This window comes from Octopus bimaculoides, chromosome 9 (genome assembly GCF_046866305.1).
Source record: "Octopus bimaculoides isolate indiv1 chromosome 9, ASM4686630v1, whole genome shotgun sequence".
NCBI lineage: Eukaryota > Metazoa > Mollusca > Cephalopoda > Octopoda > Octopodidae > Octopus > Octopus bimaculoides.
Window position 1 is genome coordinate 65,414,523 of NC_142936.1, and position 27,500 is coordinate 65,442,022.

General features: G+C 41.8%; 1 protein-coding gene across 2 annotated transcripts in view; it reads left to right on the forward strand.

Moving 5' to 3' along the window:
- Nucleotides 1-27,500, forward strand: part of LOC106872511 (gamma-aminobutyric acid receptor subunit beta) — a 507,542-nt gene that overhangs the window by 455,636 nt on the left and 24,406 nt on the right. For both annotated transcript variants that reach the window (XM_089357611.1, XM_089357610.1), the window contains exon 9: nt 1,037-1,278. In XM_089357611.1, the coding sequence (XP_089213737.1) occupies nt 1,037-1,278 (242 nt within the window). The remainder of the gene's footprint in view (nt 1-1,036; nt 1,279-27,500) is intronic.

Sequence of the window (27,500 nt, forward strand, 5' to 3'; positions counted from 1 at the left end):
TCCTCCTCGTCTGTTGTCACTCGTTACATTTCTATCAATCCCTACTGACCTAATAAAGGTCAGTAAGGATTGATAGATTAAGTATACTAGGTTTACAATTCTGGGTACGATTTGTTCGACGAAAATCCATTAAGGTTGTGCTCCAGCATGACCGCAGTCAAAAGAATAAAAGAATAAAAGAATATATATATATTTATATATATATATATATATATATATAAATTTTGAAACTCCTTACTCTTTACATTCTCGGTCCCTCCTTAACCGGCCCATCCTGCGCTTAATTCTGCAAGCTCTCTCTCTCTCTCTGTCTCTCTCTGTCTCTGTCTCTCTCTCTCTCGCTCTCTCTCTCTCTCTCTCTCTCCCTCTCTCTCCTCTCCTCTCCTCTTTCTCTCTTCCTTTTCCTCCTTGTTTGCGCGTGCTTCTGTCTTATGTATTGTTTTTCTCCCTTCTGAGCGTTTCTTTCTAAGCGTTCTCCATACTATCTCGTACTTCACTTGATCAAACCTTCAGTTACTCTTCCAATTCAACTGAATTCCATTTCGTTACAATCTTTGTCCCACCTTCTTCCACTTTACTTCTTCCCTCATCGTTCACCTCACACACTACTCACACTACCTCTTGCTGTCTTCTTCTATTTTTACATCAACATCCCTCCACATTACTAGTTTACTTCAATCGAATTTTCATTCGCAAGCCTTGTTTTTCAGCAATTTTAAGATGGAAGGATTTATTTTCAGGGGAATATAACTGCTTTAAAACTATCAATTCTCAGTGGTGATTACAAGTGGAAGATTTAAACGAGCTGTATCTTCTGGCCTCTTAATATACTTCATTCTTCTTTCGTTTTAAACAACCTCAAGGAAAATATGAACGTCAGACAAGCGTATTTTTTTCTCGTCAACAAGTGTGCCACTTTGTACATAAGTAAAAGTACTATATTCAGTTATTTCATTGTTGCAGGGTATGTATGTATGTATCTGCATGTCCTTCTCCAATATAAAGATTATTGACGTTCTTTCTTGTTTGCTTGCAGGTATCACCACTGTGTTGACAATGACAACCATCAGCAACGGGGTGCGGTCCTCTCTACCGCGAATCTCTTATGTCAAAGCTATTGACATTTATCTGGTCATGTGTTTCGTATTTGTGTTCGCCGCCTTGCTGGAGTATGCAGCGGTGAACTACACCTATTGGGGGGGAAAAGCAAAGCGCAAAGCTAAGAAGCTACGTGAGAAAAACGAAACGCTCTACGATAAAGACGATAACGAAAACAGAGTAAGTTATTCTCGGAATTATTTTTTCATCTTTCAATTACCGAATTTAATGACTATGAGTCGCTTTTTCTTCATTTTCAAATGTAACTAAAAATTGCCCTGTGTCTAATGCGACCGTATTACAGGTGGGACACTGAGTGCCATAGAACAGGGAGCTGGATGTCTGCTAAGATACTGAAGGCAAGCAAAATTATCACCGACATCTAGGACAAGCTCATGAAAAATTACTTACAGTACGTTGACAGTTACGTAGCGAAGTCATATCATCTCGTTATACTTCCTTCCGCAGCATACATGATCTATACTTGATATGTGTCTTATATTATTTAATGAGTGTACTACTTTAAGAAACATTTTTTTTTAATTACCCGATTGAAAAATTATTCTAGAAACATTAAAAGAATGTTAAATTTTCATCAGCCTGTCAGCTATTTGCAACAAATGAATGACAACAAAACCATAGCGTGTGTTCGCCAGCCTGGTTGCCGATCGTGGTTACATAAAACATCGCAATCAGGAATACAAATTTTACATCTTGTATGGCAATTCTCTTGAGCAAAAACTTAACAATTATACGGTTGATTCGAAAGAAGATAAAGTTGAAATACAGTACTCTCACAACGTTTATTTATGACAATTTCATACTTTATTCCAGTATACTATTATTATTTTTTTCGCTGCTTTCGCGGATTCCCATGACTCTCTGACGCCATTCTATTCCATTATTATGAATTTGAATTGGAAGTTTGAATCATAGTGACTCTTTCATTAGCTGATTACACAACCATGGACGCCATCCCTATAGACGCGTTGCAGTTACTCTCTTAATAGAGCTTGGTGATCCTGACAGTTTATATTCTAGGATTCCTCCGCTCAGCATCAATGTAAGAAGCACCGCTGGCTCAGTTGAGCTCTTCCTCTACCTCTTCCCAATCCGCCATGCTGCAGTCCCATGACTTTCAAAATCCTCTTCGAATCTGCATCATCTTCCAAAAGATATCTTCTCTGTCAATCTTTGCTGTGAGCTGCTGAGACATAGCAAGAAGTTGGCCCGTCGACATTGTTACAAATAAGCAACCTGTAAGTGTAGTACTATATAATTGACGAATATTTGCTTAACTCACAGAGTTCAAGTCGTTATTTAATCGTGGTTTCTTTGACACAGAATTTCACATTGGGATTCTTTACAAATGAATTACATGGATAGCATTAGTCTTTCTTTTATAGAAAAGATTTAAAAGAATGCCTTCAATATTTATTGATAAGACATGTAATGGAGATTTTTGTCTTTGAGATTTGGAAAACTTGATTAAAAGATCGATGTATCCATTATTGGATTTTCCTTTCAGTTTGGATGATGAAGGAATAAAATTAAAGAACTGAGCAATATTGCGTAAAAATAATGCCGAAGGTTTTGAAATAAACAAGAAAGAATAATAATAATAATAATAATAATAATAATAATAATAATAATAATAATAATAATAATAATAATAATAATAATAATAACAAAGAAAAACAACAATAATAATGATGGTTTCAAATTTTGGCTCCAGGCCAGCAACTTCTGGGAATGACGTAAGTCGATTAAATCGACCCCAATGCTTAACTGGTACTTGTTTTAATAATAAAGCATATTATTCTACACCCGGTATTCGAGTACTATATTTTCCCACCTTGTTTTACATATATATATATATATATATGTGTGTGTGTGTGTGTGTGTGTGTGTGTGTGTGTGTGTGTGTGTGTTTCATATATATATATATATATATATATATATATATATATATTATATGTGTGTGTATGTGTGTATGTGTGTCTCTGTGTGTGTATTTATAACCGCGTTTATGAATGTATGTATGTTTTTATGCATGTATGTATGTGCTGGTATATATGTACGTATGCACGTATGTATGTATGTATGTATGTATGTATGTATGTATGTATGTATGTATGTATGTATGTATGTGTACACATAATCTTATAAACAGCAGACCTTATTTGAAGAAAACTACTTCATGTACTGGCGACAACAATAACTACAACAATGAAAAGAAAATAGCAGCCAAAGGACGAATACTGCGTGTAGTATCGAGGAAAAGGAGAAGGAGAAGCTCGGTGGAGAATTAGGAATTAAGAGAGTAAAAGAGAGAGAGAGAGAACAGCTCTTGTCAAATACTGAAGGTCAATGAAGCAATGTGGCAATTTCTTCCAAATATACTGCATAAAGACTAATACTTGAACGATGATCTTATAATCCAAGTGGGGCGCTATTTGAGTGGACATGACCCACATTGTTGTGAGTAGGCTTCACTACAATCAATCATCTTCCACGGAGTTCTCTGATCGAAACCGATGACAAGTAGTAAAGAGATTTTGAATGGAGTGTTGGCAAGCTGATTGATTATTCAAGAAAATGTTTCTCTGTGTGTGAGAAAGAGTGAGAGACAGACATACAGACAAAGGGATAGACAGAGAACTAGTGAGAGAGCGAGAGAAAGAGCGAAATTTGATTGATGGTGACATCTACTGAGGCTGCCATTTTGATTTCGAAAAGTGTGAAACCTTGATGCTGCCATTTTGTGTCTCGAGAAGTGCAAAAAGTATGTTGTATCAAAGTCGTTATTTTATATAAAATGTAAATGTGATAGAACTAACAATTGTTGCTTCTTCTTCTGCTGCTGGTGTTGCTGCTTCAGGGGAAGATACTGGTAGTGGGTTGAGAAAAAAGAGAATAAGAATGATGATTCGTAGTCAATATAAGTCTAAGTGCAAGTGTATTCAACAACAAAAAATATTATACTGAACAACTTTAGAGAAGTGCTTCTAGTAAATAATAATAATCCTTTCTACTATAGGCACAAGGCCTGAAATTTGGCGGGGAGGTGTCTAGTCGATTACATAAACCCCTAATGTTTCACTGGTACTTAATTTATCAACCGTCGAAAGGATGAAAGGTAAACTCGACCTCGGTGGAATTTGAACTCAGAACTTAACGGCAGACGAAATACCGCTCAGCATTTCGCCCGGCGTGCTAACGATTCTGCCAGCTCCCCGCCTTAATAATAATAATAATAATAATAATAATAATAATAATAATAATAATAATAATAATAATAATAATAATAATAATAATAATAATAATAATAATAATAATAATAATAATAATAATAATAATATATATATATATATATATATATATATATATATATATATATATATATATATATATATACATATATATATATATACACACTCACGTACATACACACATACATACAAACGCACACACACATACACACAAATAACCATATATTCGTGTGTATGTGAGAGTATGTGAGACAGAGTGTGGGTGTTTATTTGATCGGAGGAGTAGAAGGAAGAGGAAGAGAAGGAGGAGGAGTACGGCATGTAGGCGCCGGAAGAGGTGAGCGAGCAGAGGGACTGTCCTTCAGTGTCGGAAGATCAACAAAACAACTTTATGTTTCATTAACTGAACTGAATCACAGAATCTACCTCCAGGATCTTCTGATGACGTAAAGTCATTTGTCTCTGTAATTTCTTAGTTTATAAATTGTTTCTCTCTCTAATACATAGTTTTTCATGTGTAAGACTTATTATGTGTGTATTGACTCCGTTAAATACGTGTGTTGTGTGACATATGTATGTGTGAGTGTTCGCGCGTGTGTGTTGTATAAATGTGTGTGGGGGTATGTTATTTTTATTTATTTACCTATGTGGTTATTGTTTTATTCATATCTTTCAATTCGATAATTTGATCTGCTGGATTTGATTATATTTTCTATCTGTGTGTCTGCCTATATGACTGTGACTGTTTTTATGTCTGTTTGTCTCTTTCCTTCTCTCTCTCTCTCTCTCTCCCTCTTTTATTGTCACTCTTCGTATACGTGTATGCGTGTGTATATATATATATATATATATATATATATATATATATATATATAATATTATATTGTATTATATTAAATATATGTATGTACATATATACACATACATTTATACGTACGTTTATGTATATGGATGTGTGTGTGTGTTCATAACATAAATATATTTTGTGTGTAGAAATAGATAAATGTAAACATTAATTGAAATCAAAGCTTCGAGATCACTAACAATCTTGTGCATGTAAACAGTTTATATATATATATATATACATAATATATAATTGTGTGTATTTGTTTGTGTGCGCGCGCGTGTTTCTTTGTGTATTTATGAATGTATATAAATATATACACATACACCCACACACACACACGAATACACATACATAACTTACACACACGTATACATACATATAGACATACATATATATATATATATATATATATATATATATATATATATATATATATATATATATATATATATATATATATATATATATAGACATATATAGATATATATAAATATATAGACATATATATATGTATATGTATGTATGTATACACACACACACATATATATATATATATATATATATATATATATATATATATATATATATATATATATATATATATATATATATATATATATATATATATAAACATCACACATTAACTACCTACGCAATGACGATTATACGTAAAGTCATTATATTATTTACATCACCAACAAGGACAGTATATTCTTGTGATGTCAGACCAAGTTTGTGGCAAAATATTGTACTAATGATATTGATGGCCAACGTCATATCGTTTGTGTTGCTTCAAGGAAGAAATAGCTATTTATTTTAAATTAAATTATTGTATCGTTGCGTAGGCGAAATATAGCTGTTTGGTTAAGAAGTGTGCTCCTTAACTACACGGTATCCGGTTCGTTCCTTCTGCCTGGCATACTCTCTTTACTCTTTTACTCTTTTACTTGTTTCAGTCATTCGACTATGGCCATGCTGGAGCACCGCCTTTAGTCGAGCAAATCGACCCCAGGACTTATTCTTTGTAAGCCTAGTACTTATTCTATCGGTCTCTTTTTGCCGAACCGCTAAGTTACGTGGACGTAAACACACCAGCATCAGTTGTCAAGCGACGCTGGGTGGACAAACACAGACACACAAACACACGCATATATATATATATATATATATATATATATATATATATATATATACGACGGACTTCTTTCAGTTTCCGTCTACCAAATCCACTCACAAAGCTTTGGTCGGCTCGAGGCTATAGTATAAGACACTTGCCCAAGGTGCCACGCAGTGGGACTGAACCCGGAACCATGTGGTTGGTAAGCAAGCTACTTGCTACACAGCCACTCCTGCGCCTATGTTACTGAGTAACTATGAATTTTTTCTACATTTTTCTACCCCTTGTTAGTGAAACTGGTTGGTTGGAAACTGTACTGAAGCCCGTCGAGTGGACTGAGGAGTCGCTGATTTTGACTGAGATTTCCTTTAAGGGTACACTTGTCTATGGAAATCTCAACCATTTATATATTGATTCAAGAATAGATCATACAGTTAATCAAACTATTGAATCTTCATCGTGAACGACCGAGGCCCACCAAAATTTCAATTGCTTTCTAAGTTGAATTTTCTAACATGATTTATTAACATATGAAGTTGAACCAAGCAATTGAATTGTAATTTTTTTTTTATAGACACCAAAATTATAAATGGTAAAGCTGATTTTATCGATGATTTGAATTCACATCGTTCATTCATTCTGACAATCCTAACAGACCTGTTGTAATGAATGGTCTTTAGCGCTGGTCATTACCTTTATCTGTCATGTTTTTACTTGTTTCAGTCATATGACAGCGGCCATGCTGGGGCACGGTCATGAATAATTTTAGTCGAACAAGTACTCTAGTATATATTTTTCAAGTCTGATACTTATTCTATCGGAACCTTTTTTCCGAACCGTTAAGTTAAGAAGAGGTGAACACACCAATACTCCAGTTGTCAAGCTGTGGTGGGTGACAAACACAGACACAAAGACACGCACACACGCACACACACACATACACACTCATATATGTAGATAGATAGATAGGTTTCTTTATTAGCCACACAGGGCTCAACACAGAGTGGACAAAATACAAATGTAGAGTTTTTCTTTTCGAGGGGGTCGAAAACAAAGCAGAAAAAAAAACAAAAGTGGGGACAACGATGAAAAAAAACATCGCAAAACGCTTGGGGTATTTACAAAAAATACGAAATAATACAAAAAATTCCCAATAAATGGGGAGGTTAACCGTGGAAAGAAAAACCTACGAAAAGACCACGGTAACCTCGGTCTTTAGCGTCAGAGTTTGTTAAATAAAATTTCTTTTATTTAAGCAAGAAACGTGAGTAACTCTCTGTTTACAAAATTTTAAAACGTTTTATAGAATCATGGTCAAGGTGGCTTCGTCATTTATACGTGCCATTCTTGCTACATGTATCCATCTTTTTTCGAAACATTTGCTAGACAACACTTGCCTCTCTACTCTCACCTTCCTTTTCAAGTGATACTTGAAAAAGTTGATGAGAGATTGACCAGAGAGGAAAGTATTTGTCTCTAATCCTTTCAGACGCGTCCACCAGATGCATTCTTTGGCCATAGCCACAAGTACGATAAATACAGCTCTTCCTTCCCGTTTAAAGGAAGGAGGCGTGACGATATTGACGATAGACTCGGTTGATAAACCGACTCGTCCCACACGCGACAGCAGTCGTTCGACATAAGCCCACAGCTCCGAAATGGTTGGACACTGCACGAGTGCGTGCAGAACGGTTTCATCGCTCTGACCGCATCTCGGGCAGGTCGGCCCCGCATTTCGCGAGCCGTGTCTATAGAGCTTATCCCGAACGGGTAGCGCCTCTCGGTAACACTGCCAGGCCAGGGATCTCTGGAAGTTGTCCATAGGTCCCGGCCCGAAAGTCGTCCTGAACAGGCGGGTCAGGTATTCCTCGTCGACGCCCAGGTTCGTCCCGAGATCGTCGTCGTACCTGCCCTCCACTAATCCCCTATAGAATGACTTCGTTGTGATGCAGCCGCTCAAGGTCGACCCGGGACGGCAAAGTTGTTGCAGAGCAACGCGACACTCACGGTGCCATTCGCCATTCCTCGGCCTCTTTTTGATCCACGACTGCAGCTCGGTCATGGAGACGAGCTGCGGGAAAGCGCGTCGCACAAACGGCGACCACACCTGCTCACCGTCGTCTACGTAGAGCCGGAGATGTCGCAGTCTCAGCGCATGTCTGCGCATCATCAACCACGGCATGCCCAGCCCTCCTTTCAGCGGTTGTTGGCAACAAACGGATCGCCTCACCATCGGAACGCTTCCTTTCCACAAAAAGCGGAAGAGGATGCGCTCCATTTCGGTGATGGCGCGCTCGGGACAAGGCACGACGGTCAGGCGGTATTCGATGACGGACGCGATGTACGCGTTCGCCACCTCCGCCCGACCTTTTAGGGACAGCTTCCTCTCGGACCATTGCCGGCAGAGAGTGGCCACCCTACTCGTTATCTCGTCCCAGTTCTTCTCCGTTTGCAGGTCTGGACCGAACCAGACTCCGAGCAACTTGACCGGACCATCCGTCCAGCGTCCCACTACTGAGGCGCTGCCGGACGGTATGGGCTTGCTTCTCCAGGTGCCGAGCAGCAAACCCACCGACTTATCCCGGTTGATTTTCGCTCCCGTCACCGCTTCGTAGTCTTTCAGCGTCTCGCCGACAAGCTCGATGTGCTCGTGGCTAGACGCTATGACGGTGACGTCGTCCGCGTATGCCGACACGCTCGTCCCGCACCCCAGTTCTCGCGGGATGCCCCTCAGCGTCGCCAGCTTCCGCAGTAGTGGCTCGAGAGTCAATACGTACAGGAGCGGCGACAGGGGGCATCCCTGACGAACCGAACGTGCAATGTCGAAGGGTCCCGATAGACGTCCATTGACGCGAACAACCGAACGGATGCCTGTGTACAAGGCAGCCATCCAGCCGCGGAAAACGGGACCGAAGCCGGCCGCTTCGAGGACGGCCTCCAAGTATCGATGGTCTACCCTATCGAAAGCTTTGGATTGATCCAAATTGATCAGGGCCCCACCCATGCCAGGTTCCTTAACTACCCTCTCTATGATGTAGCGCATCAGATGGAGGTTGTCATGGATGCTCCGGCCCGGCACGGCGCACGTCTGCTCCGTGCCGACCAGTTTCTCGATGACAAGCGCCAACCGCTTGGCTAACACCTTGGCCAAAATTTTCATGTCTGCATTGAGCAGAGTGATGGGCCTAAAGTTATCTATGGCGTCCCCCTTGTTTGGATCTTTCTTCAGCAGCGTTACCGCTCCTCGGCTCACAAAACCGGGAATGCTCCCGTTCTGCTGCCAGTTGCAGTACACGACCGCCAAGACTTCTCCAAACAAGTCTGGCATACAGTTGTAAAGCTCGTAGGGCAGACCATCCAAACCCGGAGATTTGTCCGTCGAGCAACCCGCCATCGCGTCCCTCACCTCCTCCGCCGTGATGACCCCTTCGCAGCACTCCGCCTCTCTTGCCGAGAGTCGTGGCAAGCCGTGCAGGTAGGCACTAAAGTCCACCCTGCCTTCTCGCTCGCCACTCCTCCCGAACAGTCGGGCAAAATGCCGCTGAAACGCCTCGCACATCTTGCTCGGCTCGAGCAATTCGCGCCCCTGTTCGTCTACCAGAGACCGGATGGTGGCTCTGTTACCCCGCTGCGCCTCCGGCACCCGGGCCTCTCGTGCGGCTCCAACACCTTCATTCCTCAGAGCACGCATCCTTGCCCTGACAGCACACCCTTCGTGTTTAGCATTGAAGTGTTGGTCGAGGGCCAACCTCGCCGCTAAAACGTCGGATGCGATGCCACTTCGCAATGCCTCTTCTAACTTTATCACTAGCTCCCCCTCTTCTCTGTTCCTCTCTACAGCTAGTGCCCTGCTATACCTTATTGCTTCCGCCCTTACTGCTCTCTTGAGGGCAAACCACCATTTGTTGTTGACGATGACTCCCGTCAAAGCCCTCTTTACTAACGTGCTAATCCGGTCTCTGAAAACCTGTCTCGACGGGAAAGACGCGTTTAGTTTCCAGTAACCGGGACCCTGCCTATGTGCCTTATCTAAGTCTAGCGTACACGTCACAAGTTTGTGATCCGTGTAGCTGACTATGTGGAACTGTGGACATCCTAAACTATCTCTATCTCTTGTCCTACACACTATCCTATCTAGATACGATCTCGACGACCCAATGCGGTTGCTCCAAGTCCACGTTGGCACATTTGGGTGGTCGAGTCGGTACCTGTCAGACAACTGGAAGCGTCTGAGCAGGTCTATGAGGCATTTGAATCCCCTTCTAGTTTTGTCACTCCCCACGTAGTCTAGATGCGTGTCCAAGGTAGCATTCCAATCCCCCACTAAAAGTAAGGGACGAGACGTTCCCAGGAATACTTCTAGACGTCGAAAGAAGTCTGACCGACCTGTTAAAGGAGGCACATAAACTGCCAGCAACCGAAAAGCGCCTCCATCGCTGCCGTCCACATCTAGGACAACCAGTCTACCCTCCGGGTCCGTAAATATCGTCTTTACTTGGAGATCCAGACTCTTGCGAAAAAGAACCGCCGTGCCACTACCGCCCATCCTCGGCAGACAGGGAGAAAAATAAATGTTAAACTGTCCGCCAAACATGGACTTTAGGGCCCGCGGTTCATGGAGTCTGGTTTCACTAATGGCTATGATATCCAAATTGTGTGACTTCATGTCATTTAAGAGGTACCCTTGTTTCCAAGGGGACCCTAAGCCACGCACATTCACACAACCAATCTTCACCATGATTCTATTTATACGTGTGCTTTAAAGCACAAAACAAAAGAACAGAGTGTTACTTGCCGTTAGAAAGTTTTGTTTCCTCCTTGGATTTTTCACCAAGGAGGCTATTGTACAATTTCTTGCACAAATATTTCTGGAATCCCCCTACCGAGTTGGGGTAGAGGGATTTTATTGTGTTGTGTAATGCTGGTGTTACATGAATAATTTTAATGTGTTTTGGCGGTGTTGTACGTGGGTGGTTGTTGGTTTTGATATCGTTATTTGTGATGTTTGTTTTAGAGTTGATGTAATTCATCAACTCTGTGTTTGTACTGTCTATTGCTGTTAGCATTGTTTTTTTTATATTACTATTGGTGTTAGTAGTATTTTCGGGAGATGTGAATCTCCCTGCTTTGTTTGTGTTTGCATTTTGTTTTGTTTTCTTCTTACCGCGCTTCCTCTTTCCTTTCGTAGCTATTTTCCACTCCTCCCCACTCTCTTCATCGGATGATGGGAGATCTGAGGAGTCAGAAAGAGGTAACGGCAAATTTTGTGCGTCTGTGTGTGTTTCTGTGAATGTTTGTGTTGCTGTTTTTATTGATGTTGGCTGCTTGTTATTTATGTGTGGTGTATGTGATATGGGGGAGGGAGAGGCAGTCTTGGAATTTTCTTTTTTTTCTTCTGTTTTTGCAGTTTCTGTTGTCTTTTCTGTTGTGGTTATTGCTGATATTTCTGTTGTTGTTTTTTGTGTTGCTGGTGGTGTTGGTAGTAAGGTTTTTCTGTTGGGGGTATTTGGTAGTTGCTTCTGTTGTTGTTGTTGTTGTTGTTGTTGTTGTTGTTGTTGTTTTTGTTTAGCGGCCAGAGGGCAGTCCTTTTTCAGATGTGCTTCGCTGTTGCATAGGTAACAGCGAGGTCGCCTGCCCTCTACCACCACATACAGCTTGTGGTCCTCTGCCAATCTAATGTTTGGAGGAATTTTCTGTGAAGCCTCCTCCGTGATGTGGAGAAGGATTTCCAGATTTTTCCCTCCCCAGTTCTTTTCCTCTCCGACCGTAATCTCCAAAATATTTGCCTCCTCCATTTCCAGGCACACGGCCGATATCAGCCATTGGGTGTCCACCTCCGATGGCACATTTTTTATCATAACTTTGGTCACTCTCTGTCCTAGATAACTCGGTATCATTACCAAGTCATCTGTGCGGAGAGAGAGTGTCGAAAATTGTTTAGCTAAATTTGCATCCAGAAATCTCACTTGCACCGTTCCAAATTTCCTTCCCCAGGTGACATGATTCTGATAAGGCCAAATTTTTCTAAGACAAACTTCAATTTTATCTGTGCTAACATTTTCTACACGTCTGGTTTTTGTGTTTACCAGTTTATAAATGATGCACTTTTTGTTTTTCATTTCTATAATATCTTTTGGTATGTTTATTCTGACATCATCTCCTTCTTTCGTAAGAAGGGATTTTGTGTCTTTTATTTGTTTTTGTGTGAATGTCACTAGTGGTCTTTTTTCCTTTAGAGCATTTGCGAAATTTGTTTTTGTTGTGCTGGCGGACATGTTCTTCTGAATATTTTTGTTTATGTTGGTGTATGTCCTGCCTGGTTCAAAGGTGGTGGTAGTGGCAGCAGAGTTTGTTGAACAGGTGATGGTGTCATTGCTGACGGCCGATAACTTTACTTCCTTGTTGTTGCTGTTGTTGTTGTTGTTGTCGTTGTTGTTGTTGTTGTTGTTGTTGTCGTTGGTGGTGGTGATGATGGCGTCAGCAGCAATGGTGCTTACGTCAGAGACATTTGTGACGGTTTTTACGCATGGTTTTGTAACCTTGGTTACAGTTTTGTTTTTGTTGTTGGTGTTGTTGTTGGTGGTGGTGGTGGTGGTGGTGGTGAGAGGGCTGTTAGTAGTTGTACTCACAGTCTTTGTGACGTTTACAGCAACTGCGTTCCTGTCACTGCATGAACACGCGCTATTCTGTTCTTTTTTCTCTTCTGGCATCTGAAGCCTCGGGAAATGCTTGTCAAAAGAACAAGACAAGCGTTCCAAAATTATGTTTCTCGACATTTTTCAAATGTCAAGAAGGAAATTTTTGTATTTTGCTAGGGCCGAAACTGCCCCTGGGGGTCAATTCCTGCCCTTGAAAATACACACAAATGAAGCCTAGGTGCTTCGCAACAAAATTATTTAAAAATTCCGACAAAATGTGGACAGTAAAAGGTCAAATAAACGTTTACCTTCGCAGCCGATGTGACAGCACGTCCGTGAGAAGAGATAGATAGATAGATAGATAGATAGGTTTCTTTATTAGCCACACAGGGCTCAACACAGAGGGGACAAAATACAAATGTAGAGTTTTTCTTTTCGAGGGGGTCGAAAACAAAGCAGAAAAAAAAACAAAAGTGGGGACAACGATGAAAAAAAAAAAAAAAAAAAAAAAAAAAAAAAACATCGCAAAACGTTTGGGGTATTTACAAAAAATACGAAGTAATACAAAAAATTCCCAATAAATGGGGAGGTTATCCGTGGAAAGAAAAACCTACGAAAAGACCACGGTAACCTCGGTCTTTAGCGTCACAGTTTGTTAATTAAAATTTCTTTGTTTACAAAATGTTAAAACGTTTTATAGAATCATGGTCAAGGTGGCTTCGTCATTTATACGTGCCATTCTTGCTACATGTATCCATCTTTTTTCGAAACATTTGCTAGACAACACTTGCCTCTCTACTCTCACCTTCCTTTTCAAGTGATACTTGAAAAAGTTGATGAGAGATTGACCAGAGAGGAAAGTATTTGTCTCTAATCCTTTCAGACGCGTCCACCAGATGCATTCTTTGGCCATAGCCACAAGTACGATAAATACAGCTCTTCCTTCCCGTTTAAAGGAAGGAGGCGTGACGATATTGACGATAGACTCGGTTGATAAACCGACTCGTCCCACACGCGACAGCAGTCGTTCGACATAAGCCCACAGCTCCGAAATGGTTGGACACTGCACGAGTGCGTGCAGAACGGTTTCATCGCTCTGACCGCATCTCGGGCAGGTCGGCCCCGCATTTCGCGAGCCGTGTCTATAGAGCTTATCCCGAACGGGTAGCGCCTCTCGGTAACACTGCCAGGCCAGGGATCTCTGGAAGTTGTCCATAGGTCCCGGCCCGAAAGTCATCCTGAACAGGCGGGTCAGGTATTCCTCGTCGACGCCCAGGTTCGCCCCGAGATCGTCGTCGTACCTGCCCTCCACTAATCCCCTATAGAATGACTTCGTTGTGATGCAGCCGCTCAAGGTCGACCCGGGACGGCAAAGTTGTTGCAGAGCAACGCGACACTCACGGTGCCATTCGCCATTCCTCGGCCTCTTTTTGATCCACGACTGCAGCTCGGTCATGGAGACGAGCTGCGGGAAAGCGCGTCGCACAAACGGCGACCACACCTGCTCACCGTCATCTACGTAGAGCCGGAGATGTCGCAGTCTCAGCGCATGTCTGCGCATCATCAACCACGGCATGCCCAGCCCTCCTTTCAGCGGGTGTTGGCAACAAACGGATCGCCTCACCATCGGAACGCTTCCTTTCCACAAAAAGCGGAAGAGGATGCGCTCCATTTCGGTGATGGCGCGATCGGGACAAGGCACGACGGTCAGGCGGTATTCGATGACGGACGCGATGTACGCGTTCGCCACCTCCGCCCGACCTTTTAGGGACAGCTTCCTCTCGGACCATTGCCGGCAGAGAGTGGCCACCCTACTCGTTATCTCGTCCCAGTTCTTCTCCGTTTGCAGGTCCGGACCGAACCAGACTCCGAGCAACTTGACCGGACCGTCCGTCCAGCGTCCCACTACTGAGGCGCTGCCGGACGGTATGGGCTTGCTTCTCCAGGTGCCGAGCAGCAAACCCACCGACTTATCCCGGTTGATTTTCGCTCCCGTCACCGCTTCGTAGTCTTTCAGCGTCTCGCCGACAAGCTCGATGTGCTCGTGGCTAGACGCTATGACGGTGACGTCGTCCGCGTATGCCGACACGCTCGTCCCGCACCCCAGTTCTCGCGGGATGCCCCTCAGCGTCGCCAGCTTCCGCAGTAGTGGCTCGAGAGTCAATACGTACAGGAGCGGCGACAGGGGGCATCCCTGACGAACCGAACGTGCAATGTCGAAGGGTCCCGATAGACGTCCATTGACGCGAACAACCGAACGGATGCCTGTGTACAAGGCAGCCATCCAGCCGCGGAAAACGGGACCGAAGCCGGCCGCTTCGAGGACGGCCTCCAAGTATCGATGGTCTACCCTATCGAAAGCTTTCGATTGATCCAAATTGATCAGGGCCCCACCCATGCCAGGTTCCTTAACTACCCTCTCTATGATGTAGCGCATCAGATGGAGGTTGTCATGGATGCTCCGGCCCGGCACGGCGCACGTCTGCTCCGTGCCGACCAGTTTCTCGATGACAAGCGCCAACCGCTTGGCTAACACCTTGGCCAAAATTTTCATGTCTGCATTGAGCAGAGTGATGGGCCTAAAGTTATCTATGGCGTCCCCCTTGTTTGGATCTTTCTTCAGCAGCGTTACCGCTCCTCGGCTCACAAAACCGGGAATGCTCCCGTTCTGCTGCCAGTTGCAGTACACGACCGCCAAGACTTCTCCAAACAAGTCTGGCATACAGTTGTAAAGCTCGTAGGGCAGACCATCCAAACCCGGAGATTTGTCCGTCGAGCAACCCGCCATCGCGTCCCTCACCTCCTCCGCCGTGATGACCCCTTCGCAGCACTCCGCCTCTCTTGCCGAGAGTCGTGGCAAGCTGTGCAGGTAGGCACTAAAGTCCACCCTGCCTTCTCGCTCGCCACTCCTCCCGAACAGTCGGGCAAAATGCCGCTGAAACGCCTCGCACATCTTGCTCGGCTCGAGCAATTCGCGCCCCTGTTCGTCTACCAGAGACCGGATGGTGGCTCTGTTACCCCGCTGCGCCTCCGCCACCCGGGCCTCTCGTGCGGCTCCAAAACCTTCATTCCTCAGAGCACGCATCCTTGCCCTGACAGCACACCCTTCGTGTTTAGCATTGAAGTGTTGGTCGAGGGCCAACCTCGCCGCTAAAACGTCGGATGCGATGCCACTTCGCAATGCCTCTTCTAACTTTATCACTAGCTCCCCCTCTTCTCTGTTCCTCTCTACAGCTAGTGCCCTGCTATACCTTATTGCTTCCGCCCTCACTGCTCTCTTGAGGGCAAACCACCATTTGTTGTTGACGATGGCTCCCGTCAAAGCCCTCTTTACTAACGTGCTAATCCGGTCTCTGAAAACCTGTCTCGACGGGAAAGACGCGTTTAGTTTCCAGTAACCGGGACCCTGCCTATGTGCCTTATCTAAGTCTAGCGTACACGTCACAAGTTTGTGATCCGTGTAGCTGACTATGTGGAACTGTGGACATCCTAAACTATCTCTATCTCTTGTCCTACACACTATCCTATCTAGATACGATCTCGACGACCCAATGCGGTTGCTCCAAGTCCACGTTGGCACATTTGGGTGGTCGAGTCGGTACCTGTCAGACAACTGGAAGCGTCTGAGCAGGTCTATGAGGCCTTTGCATCCCCTTCTACTTTTGTCACTCCCCACGTAGTCTAGATGCGTGTCCAAGGTAGCATTCCAATCCCCCACTAAAAGTAAGGGACGAGACGTTCCCAGGAATACTTCTAGACGTCGAAAGAAGTCTGACCGACCTGTTAAAGGAGGCACATAAACTGCCAGCAACCGAAAAGCGCCTCCATCGCTGCCGTCCACATCTAGGACAACCAGTCTACCCTCCGGGTCCGTAAATATCGTCTTTACTTGGAGATCCAGACTCTTGCGAAAAAGAACCGCCGTGCCACTACCGCCCATCCTCGGCAGACAGGGAGAAAAATAAATGTTAAACTGTCCGCCAAACATGGACTTTAGGGCCCGCGGTTCATGGAGTCTGGTCTCACTAATGGCTATGATATCCAAATTGTGTGACTTGATGTCATTTAAGAGGTACCCTTGTTTCCAAGGGGACCCTAAGCCACGCACATTCACACAACCAATCTTCACCATGATTCTATTTATACGTGTGCTTTAAAGCACAAAACAAAAGAACAGAGTGTTACTTGCCGTTAGAAAGTTTTGTTTCCTCCTTGGATTTTTCACCAAGGAGGCTATTGTACAATTTCTTGCACAAATATTTCTGGAATCCCCCTACCGAGTTGGGGTAGAGGGATTTTATTGTGTTGTGTAATGCTGGTGTTACATGAATAATTTTAATGTGTTTTGGCGGTGTTGTACGTGGGTGGTTGTTGGTTTTGATATCGTTATTTGTGATGTTTGTTTTAGAGTTGATGTAATTCATCAACTCTGTGTTTGTACTGTCTATTGCTGTTAGCATTGTTTTTTTTATATTACTATTGGTGTTAGTAGTATTTTCGGGAGATGTGAATCTCCCTGCTTTGTTTGTGTTTGCATTTTGTTTTGTTTTCTTCTTACTGCGCTTCCTCTTTCCTTTCGTAGCTATTTTCCACTCCTCCCCACTCTCTTCATCGGATGATGGGAGATCTGAGGAGTCAGAAAGAGGTAACGGCAAATTTTGTGCGTCTGTGTGTGTTTCTGTGAATGTTTGTGTTGCTGTTTTTATTGATGTTGGCTGATTGTTATTTGTGTGTGGTGTATGTGATATGGGGGAGGGAGAGGCAGTCTTGGAATTTTCTTTTTTTTCTTCTGTTTTTGCAGTTTCTGTTGTCTTTTCTGTTGTGGTTATTGCTGATATTTCTGTTGTTGTTTTTTGCGTTGCTGGTGGTGTTGGTAGTAAGGTTTTTCTGTTGGGGGTATTTGGTAGTTGCTTCTGTTGTTGTTGTTGTTGTTGTTGTTGTTGTTGTTGTTGTTGTTTTTGTTTAGCGGCCAGAGGGCAGTCCTTTTTCAGATGTGCTTCGCTGTTGCATAGGTAACAGCGAGGTCGCCTGCCCTCTACCACCACATACAGCTTGTGGTCCTCTGCCAATCTAATGTTTGGAGGAATTTTCTGTGAAGCCTCCTCCGTGATGTGGAGAAGGATTTCCAGATTTTTCCCTCCCCAGTTCTTTTCCTCTCCGACCGTAATCTCCAAAATATTTGCCTCCTCCATTTCCAGGCACACGGCCGATATCAGCCATTGGGTGTCCACCTCCGATGGCACATTTTTTATCATAACTTTGGTCACTCTCTGTCCTAGATAACTCGGTATCATTACCAAGTCATCTGTGCGGAGAGAGAGTGTCGAAAATTGTTTAGCTAAATTTTCATCCAGAAACCTTACTTGCACCGTTCCAAATTTCCTTCCCCAGGTGACATGATTCTGATAAGGCCAAATTTTTCTAAGACAAACTTCAATTTTATCTGTGCTAACATTTTCTACACGTCTGGTTTTTGTGTTTACCAGTTTATAAATGATGCACTTTTTGTTTTTCATTTCTATAATATCTTTTGGGATGTTAATTCTGACATCATCTCCTTCTTTCGTAAGAAGGGATTTTGTGTCTTTTATTTGTTTTTGTGTGAATGTCACTGTTGTTCTTTTTTCCTTTAGAGCATTTGCGAAATTTGTTTTTGTTGTGCTGGCGGACATGTTCTTCTGGATATTTTTGTTTATGTTGGTGTATGTACTGCCTGGTTCAAAGGTGGTGGTAGTGGCAGCAGAGTTTGTTGAACAGGTGATGGTGTCATTGCTGACGGCCGATAACTTTACTTCCTTGTTGTTGCTGTTGTTGTTGTTGTTGTCGTTGTTGCTGTTGTTGTTGTTGTTGTTGTTGTTGTCGTTGGTGGTGGTGATGATGGCGTCAGCAGCAGTGGTGCTTACGTCAGAGACATTTGTGACGGTTTTCACGCATGGTTTTGTAACCTTGGTTACAGTTTTGTTTTTGTTGTTGGTGTTGGTTGTGGTGGTGGTGGTGGTGGTGGTGAGAGGGCTGTTAGTAGCTGTACTCACAGTCTTTGTGACGTTTATAGCAACTGCGTTCGTGTCACTGCATGAGCACGCGCTATTCTGTTCTTTTTTCTCTTCTGGCATCTGAAGCCTCGGGAAATGCTTGTCAAAAGAACAAGACAAGCGTTCCAAAATTATGTTTCTCGACATTTTTCAAAAGTCAAGAAGGAAATTTTTGTATTTTGCTAGGGCCGAAACTGCCCCTGGGGGTCAATTCCTGCCCTTGAAAATACACACAAATGAAGCCTAGGTGCTTCGCAACAAAATTATTAAAAAATTCCAACAAAATGTGGACAGTAAAAGGTCAAATAAACGTTTACCTTCGCAGCCGATGTGACAGCACGTCCGTGAGAAGAGATAGATAGATAGATAGATAGATAGATAGATATAAGACGGGCTTCTTTCAGTTTCCATTCATCAAATCCACTCACAAGGCTTTGGTCGGTCCGAGACTATAGTAAAAGACATTTGTCCAAAGTGTCACACATTGGGACTGAACCCGGAACCATGTGATTAGGAAACAAACCTTTTACTACACAGCCACGCCTACGTCTGTCCTTCACTTCTGAAAAACAATAGGGTGTGAATTGGTTATTATTTCTTGCTGGTTTAGTACACTGTCTCCGCTCCTTCAGGAATGATGGACTTTAATTGAAGTAATCATCGTAGTGATTGATGCTTCGTCAGTTTCGACGGTGAGCTTTCAGTTGTTCGTGCAAGTGGCCGAGTATTCCTCAGACGTGTACTCTTAACGTAATTCTCATGCAAAATCAACCTGACTCCATATGGACCTTTGAAGAGTATCCACACAGTATTAGTGATAACAATAGTGGTGTTTACAAATCATCTCTGATTAAAGGCTTTCCAGATGTGACCATCTAGTCTTTATTCGAGCATAGTGTGTCTAGGATTACATTATTTAATGTTATCTTTTTTTTGAGATAGTAAGGAACATTTAGCGTAAGCACCTATGTGCTGAAGCTGCTGCTGTACTCCGTCTCTGAATGCAGCTGTTGATATCTCATCAGGCGGTGAAACTGCTTTATATATTTTTTGGCCTCTTCTACTGCAACACAGCAGCTGTCTGGGGCCACCCTACTGATGTAGGTGACAAAACTCTCGCACGGCAGCACAAGCTTTGTTGAATCTGGGCCAGATGTTTCTACCATTCTCAGTGCTCGTTCTTGCTACACTGCTCGTCTTCTTTCTTGAGCCAGATTTTTTTTTTTTTTTTACCAGGCTGACCAAATCATAAAAGGTGTGCCCACAGTGTGGTGTTATTACTGTTGTTTAGTAGTTGTTGCTGCTGTTGCTGTTGTTGTCGATTAAACGCGCATCAGCCATGATTGTGTAGACCTATAGTCAAATGAATTCCAACTGTAACCAGGCGTGACTGTGTGGTAAAAAGATTGCTTCCCAATCACATGGTTCAGAGTTCAATTCCATTGCGTGGCACCTTAGGCAAGTGTCTTCTACTAGAGTCTCGGGCCGACCAAAGCTTTGTGATGCATTCGATAGACGGAAACTGAAAGAAGCCTGTCGTATATATGCGTGTGTGCATATCTCTGTGTGTGTTTTGTGTCTGTGTTTGTTCCCCACTACCACCTGACAATACGGTGTTGGTATATTTACGTCGCAGTAAATAATCGGTTCACCCAAAAAGACCGATAGAATAAGTATCAGGCTTTTAAAAAAATAAATACCGAGGTTGATTCATTCGACTAAAAATTCTTCAAGATGGTGCCCCAACAAGGCCGCAGTCTAATGACTGAAACAAGTAAAAGATAAAATATTACAGACTCTGTCTTGATACTTGCTGGCACTCCGTCGCTTACGACGTCGAGGGTTCCAGTTGATCCGATCAACGGAACAGCCTGCTCGTGAAATTAACGTGCAAGTGGCAGAGCATTCCACAGACACGTGTACCCTTAACGTAGTTCTCGGGGAGATTCAGCGTGACACAGTGTGACAAGGCTGACCCTTTGAATTACAGGCACAACAGAAACAGGAAGTAAGAGTGAGAGAAAGCTGTGGTGAAAGAGTACAGCAGGGTCCGCCACCATCCCCTGCCGGAGCCTCGTGGAGCTTTTAGGTGTTTTCGTTCAATTATCACTCACAACGCCCGGTCTGGGAATCGAAACCGCGATCCTATGACCGCAAGTCCGCTGCCCTAACCACTGAGCCATTGCGCCTCCACCCGTCTTGATACTAATGTCATTAGAATAAACGTATTAGTGATACAGTGTTTATTAAAAGAACTTAATAACCATAATGACAATTGTTGTTGTTCAGCACGAGATCAACATGACCCGGTAGGTCTAAGCTCAATGACATTCCAGCCGTGACCAGCTCATCGCTTATGAATATCTGGGTCTACATTATCCAATAACATGTCCCTTGCGAATTTTACGAAGGTAGAACGTAGTTCAAGAAGAATTGACTTGTATCACTATCGAATCCAGCTACCACCTAGAGATTCCCTTGTTACCTTCTTATCTTTCACTTGTGTTAGTCATTGGACTGCTGTCATGCTGGAACACTGCCTTGGAAGGTTTTAGTCCAACAGAGCGATTCCAGTGCTTTTTTTAGAGTTTTGAACTTATTTTATCAGTCTCTTTATCGAAATGCTAAGATACAGGGTCGCAAATAAACCAATACCTGTTGTCGAGCGGTGGTAGGGGACAGACACAAAGACATACAAACACATACACACACACACACACACACAGTCCACTAAATTCACTCGTTAGGCATTGGTCGGCCCGGGATTATAGTAGAAAATAAGGCGCCCACTGCGTGACACCTTGTTTTCTAATATACTCATCTGCTAAAGGTACCACGCAGCAAGACTGAACCCGAAACCCCGTAGCTGCGAAGTGAACTTCTTAACCACACAGCCATGCTTGTACGCATGCTCAATAGATTATAACTATCGAGGAAGAAGTGACTGCGCCTTTTTAGTTCAGAAATGAAAAGTCATAACGTATCAATGTAGTAATGAAATAATGTAGTAAAGTTACCTCCGCCTTCTTAGATATGAATAAGCTGCAGATCTTGTGAATAAAAAGGAATGTGCATGGCTTTATGAGAAGTTATTAGTTGTCAGTCAGAGTTTGAAGTGTGAGTTATAGTGTTAGAATGGGGCTTAGAATGAGTGATTCTGTCTCCTTAGGAGTTGCTGTAGGAGAGAGAATGATAAGGTAAAGGGGAAATAGAAAGAACAAAAGACACATGAATACGCAATGAGAGAGAGTTGCTGATAATGCCGGTAATGGTGGTGGTGGTGGTGGTGGTGGTTAACCCCAAATCGGATCTCATCGAGAAAAGTTATAATCAAAGGCATTCCAGCCGTGACCATCCTGTCTCATATTTTTGAGATATTCTTCTCTGCAGAAGTCATTAATTATATTCTTTTTCTTTAGTCAGTGAAGTGTGACTGATGTTTCTAGCAGATTATGTGACCACATACATTGTGTGTGTGTGTGTGTGTGTGTGTGTGTGTGTGTTTTGGTGAGTGAAGAGAATTTATGTTAATCGTCTTAGAGCTCGGGTGAATATTTTATCGGATAGTTCAACAGCCAAGATCTAAGTGAGTCACTCATCTGTTAATAAAAAGATCCTTTTGTTGATTTCAAAGCGTTAAAACTTCAACAATTGGCAACAATCGTTGTTGATTGTTTTGTCATTTTGATATTGATTTCAATCATTCAATGAAAGACGCCGCGTGTGTCACAAGACTTCTTTGGATAAAAGCCATTCATATTAGTATGGTTTCCACACCACCACCATCACCATCACCACCATCACCATCACCACCATCACCATCACCACCATCACCATCTACTCAAGTCCTTCGCAACTGTCATTATGTTGCTGACTTGACTATAAAAGACCTTTTCTTCTAACTTGGTTCCACCACCCAAAGCCATCCATCAGCCCATAGTGATACGCAAACACCCACCACAATCACTCCCACCCGCTACCAGTCATTATCATGCAGTGTTCGATATAAACCTTTCTTTGATTTGGTTTCTCATCATGGCTACCATTGTGTTGTAGTCATCGATATAAAGTTTGTACTCCCAGTTTAAGTTTCTGTCGTGCTTGTCTTGATTGTCTTTCTCGTGACACGAAAGTCTTAATACAGTGTACGCCAAAATAAGACCCCTACATATTATAGGTTGACAAAAAGGGCCTACGTAAAAGTGAATCAGAAAATATTTTAATAACGCTAACGTAAAAATGGACAGTGAGCATCGGTCCAAACCATGAGAGAAACTGAACAAAACATAAAATATTAGCTACATGAAGACACTGATAACATTTGCCGAACTTTCTTAGCGTTACATCAACGGGCACGTAAAATTTGGGAGATTTATCTACCGCATCATGTGTATCTGGAGAATAGGTATGTTATCTAATATTCTTAGACAGAGGCATAGCTGTATGGTTAAGAAGTTCCCTTCACGAGCATGTGGTTCTAGGCTCAGTAATGTATCTTCTACTATAAGCTTGAGTCAACCAATGCCTTATGAGTGAATTTGGGAGACGGAACCTGTGAGAGACAGACACTCAGACAGACACTCAGACAGACACTCAGACAGACGGACAGGCAGATAGATAGATAGATAGATAGATAGATAGATAGATAGATAGATAGATAGATAGATAGATAGATAGATAGATAGATGCGAGTATATGAGAGCGTGTGTATGTCAGGATCTAGGACATCTCGCCATCTTGTGAATCACTGCTTAAAAAAAGACGACTTATAGATTATATAGATTAATTAACTGAATATGAGTTGTATTACTTGTCATATGTATTTATATATGTATGTATATATATATATATATATATATATATATATATATATATATATATATATATATATATGCATATAGATAGATAGGGAGGTAGGTGGCTAGCTAGGTAAGAAGGTAGGTAAGTTGATATCTGTATGTATATGCGTATTCGTATATAGTCGACGATGGCTGTTTGACATGTAAAGTCATAAATTACGTCGTTTTATCAAAAGTAGATGGCTCTCTTCCACCAGTTTCTCCCTTGATCCGATGTTTTCCATCTGGATACCAATGCTTAAAATTTTCATTTGTATTGAAACTCATCGTTGTTTCTTAGTCGGGGTCTACGTTGATTTCCCCGTCTTATTAGCTCACTGTAAGTAAAGTATTAGTCTTGGTGACCAAGTTTTATTCATTCTTTGGACATACTCAAACCAACAAAGATTTCACTGCGCCAATATCTTTTCCATGCTAAACGGCTTGACTTCCTCTATATCAGTGGTACTCAACCGAGGTCCACAGGATCCCTGAAGATCAAAGAAGATTTGGCGGGGGTGAGGACATGCAAACAATATAGTAAATTGGAGACCTACAGTAGTATATTTATGGTCCATAAAAAAATTTTGCTTTAAATTTATTTATTGCAAAAAAAAAAAACAGCCAGGTTTCTTTTTCTAAAGTTTTACATACAGCAAACTAGACACCTGAATATGTGGGAAAAACAAAATAGGAATTTTGAAAGAAGTATCTTTAAAACTAGCTTTTAAACATCGAATGGCTATAGGGGTTCACCAGAGTAAAATAGTAATCGAAGGGGTCCATAGATAAAAAAGAAAAAAAAGATTGAAAACCATTGCTCCAGGGTGATAATCCTTCAGACTTTCTCTTCCTAAGTCACCTACGGGAATTATCCCAGATTTATCTCATCTAGAATAATCCAGTTGTTTTAGTTGATTGCAATGTGACTCCAGATAATACAACGGCTGCCGATTCATTTACTCATCCTTTGAACCGTCAAATATTTATTGTTCCACAATCGCTTTCTCAGCCGTCTGAATGTCGAGATGTCCTTGCTCGTCCTACGATCTTGTCTTGTTTTTCCACTGATGAGTTTGTCAGTGTTACTGATTGTACTTCCCCAGATAAATAAGGTGGGTTGCCTCTGCCACCGTCCATCATTTGATGATGATGATGATGATGATGGGTTTAGTTTGTGTCTATTGAGTCGCATCGGGGCTTCTTAATATTCAAACCGAACTTTGTGACTGTACCTCTGAGAAGATCCACCAGGTTTTGCTTGGATGTCTGTATCATGAAAGACAAAGATACCATCATTTTCTCTCATTCACACACGTAAATATATATACACATCTATATATATAGATAGATAGATAGATAGATAGATAGATAGATAGATAGATAGATAGATAGATAGATAGATAGATAGATAGATAGATATGCAGGTATATATGTATGCTTTTATGTATATACATCTGTGTTTGTTTGTGCTTGCATATTTATATATACACATGACTAAATATTTATGCACAAATCTGTATGTATATGCATGGGTGAACATTTTTATGAATATACACGTATATATGTGTGTATGCGTGTGTGTACATATATATGTATGCACACACACACACACACTCACACACACACACACACACACACACACACACACACACACACACAAACCTCCTTGTGTCTTCCGCAAATGTTATGTAATTCGTATTGACTTTGACTAACGTCTTTAAAACCACAGCAGCAGTAATTCTGTTACGAAACTCCATTCTGATATTTATCATTATTTACCATTGACTCACTTTCATTATTTTATTCTCAAATCTTTTACAACGCTATATACTTACTTCACTTAATCGCATTTTTATTTTCGTCTGCAATTTCCTCCCCGTCTTCTTTGAATTATCTCAGACAGTCTCAATTATATTCAAATCGTGCATTTGTCACAGACATTTCGTAGGATTCGATTCTTCGTCGGCTGTTTTGTTGTAGTTAATTATGTGTTATTCCATCAGTAGGTAATTCTGGATTATTTAATTGAACACCTAAAGGTCAGGCAGAATTTTCAGTGTTTTAGTCTCTACGTTTCTACATCAAACTCCTATTTCATATTCGTATGCCTAAGCAATCCAAACCCCACACTTCAGCGTAATCCCTTTAGTGTTCTGTCTTGTTAAGGTTAATCTTTCTTTTAATCTCTAACTTGTTTTGCTCTTTGATCAGCGGCCATGCCGGAGCATCACCTTGTTGGATATTATCGAATGAATTTAACCAACCAACCAACCAGCCAACCAACCAGCCAACTATCCACTAGTGCTTACATTTCTTAAGCCTACCATTTATTCTATCGGTCTCTTTTTGCCGAACTGCTAATTTTTAGGGGCTTAAACAAACCAACGCCGATTGTCAACTGGAGGTGTCAGGCAAACACAAACACACACACTTACATATATATATACACATATATAGATAGATAGATAGATAGATAGATAGATAGATAGATAGATAGATAGATAGATAGATATACATATATATATATAGATATACATATATATATATATATATATATATATATATATATATATATATATATATATATATATATATATATATATACATATATACATATAATATATATATATATATATATATATATATATATATATATATATATATATACATATATATATATTATATATATACACAAATACACTGACACTTGCATACACGCATATATACACACACGCACAGATTGCAAGGAAGGTAGGAAATATAGATAGCTAGGTACAGACACACACACACTCACACAAACAGACAAACAGACAGCCAGACAGCCAGGCAGACTGGCTTGGTAATCCACTCACTCTCCTTCAGATAAAGTCAATATTTTATTACAAGTTTCCCTTCTTAACAAAACCAACAATGAAATCCGTAGGTTTTATCTTGACTAAACGTGTCCAACAAGATCAATATACCACTTATGTCTAGCCACACAAAGTTCAAGTAAATGGCAACACGAGTGAGTATCTGTGTGTGTGTGTGCGTGTGTGTGTGTGTGTGTGTGTGCGTGCGCGCACGCGTGTGTGTGTTATTGAACGAAAAGAAGGGATATATGTATACACATACACACGTCTGTGCGTCTGTGCATGCATGGATGTGGTTACATTTAATGATGTGTTTGCAAGCCAACAAGAGTGCTTCTTGGTGGTTGCTCATCAGTCAAAAAATAGCAGCCAAGTTTTTTCTCAGATAATAATTGTTTGTTTTCCTTGTACATAGGAAAAAAAGAGAAACGTGGTAGACATGGCTGGAGAGCTTTAGATCAAAGATCTTCCCCATGAGTGGTGACATGGAACTAAAAACAAAAACCCAATGATTGTAGTAAGATACTGAGGGTTGTAGTGGAAGCGCAATGGCCCAGTGGTTAGAGCAGCGGACTCGCGGTCATAAGATCGCGGTTTCGATTCCCAGACCGGGCGTTGTGAGTGTTTATTGAGCGAAAACACCTAAAGCCCACGAGGCTCCGGCAGAGGATGGTGGCGAACCCTGCTGTACTCTTTCACCACAACTTTCTCTCGCTCTTACTTCCTGTTTCTGTTGTGCCTGTAATTCAAATGGTCAGCCTTGTCACGCTGAATCTCCCCGAGAACTACGTTAAGTGTACACG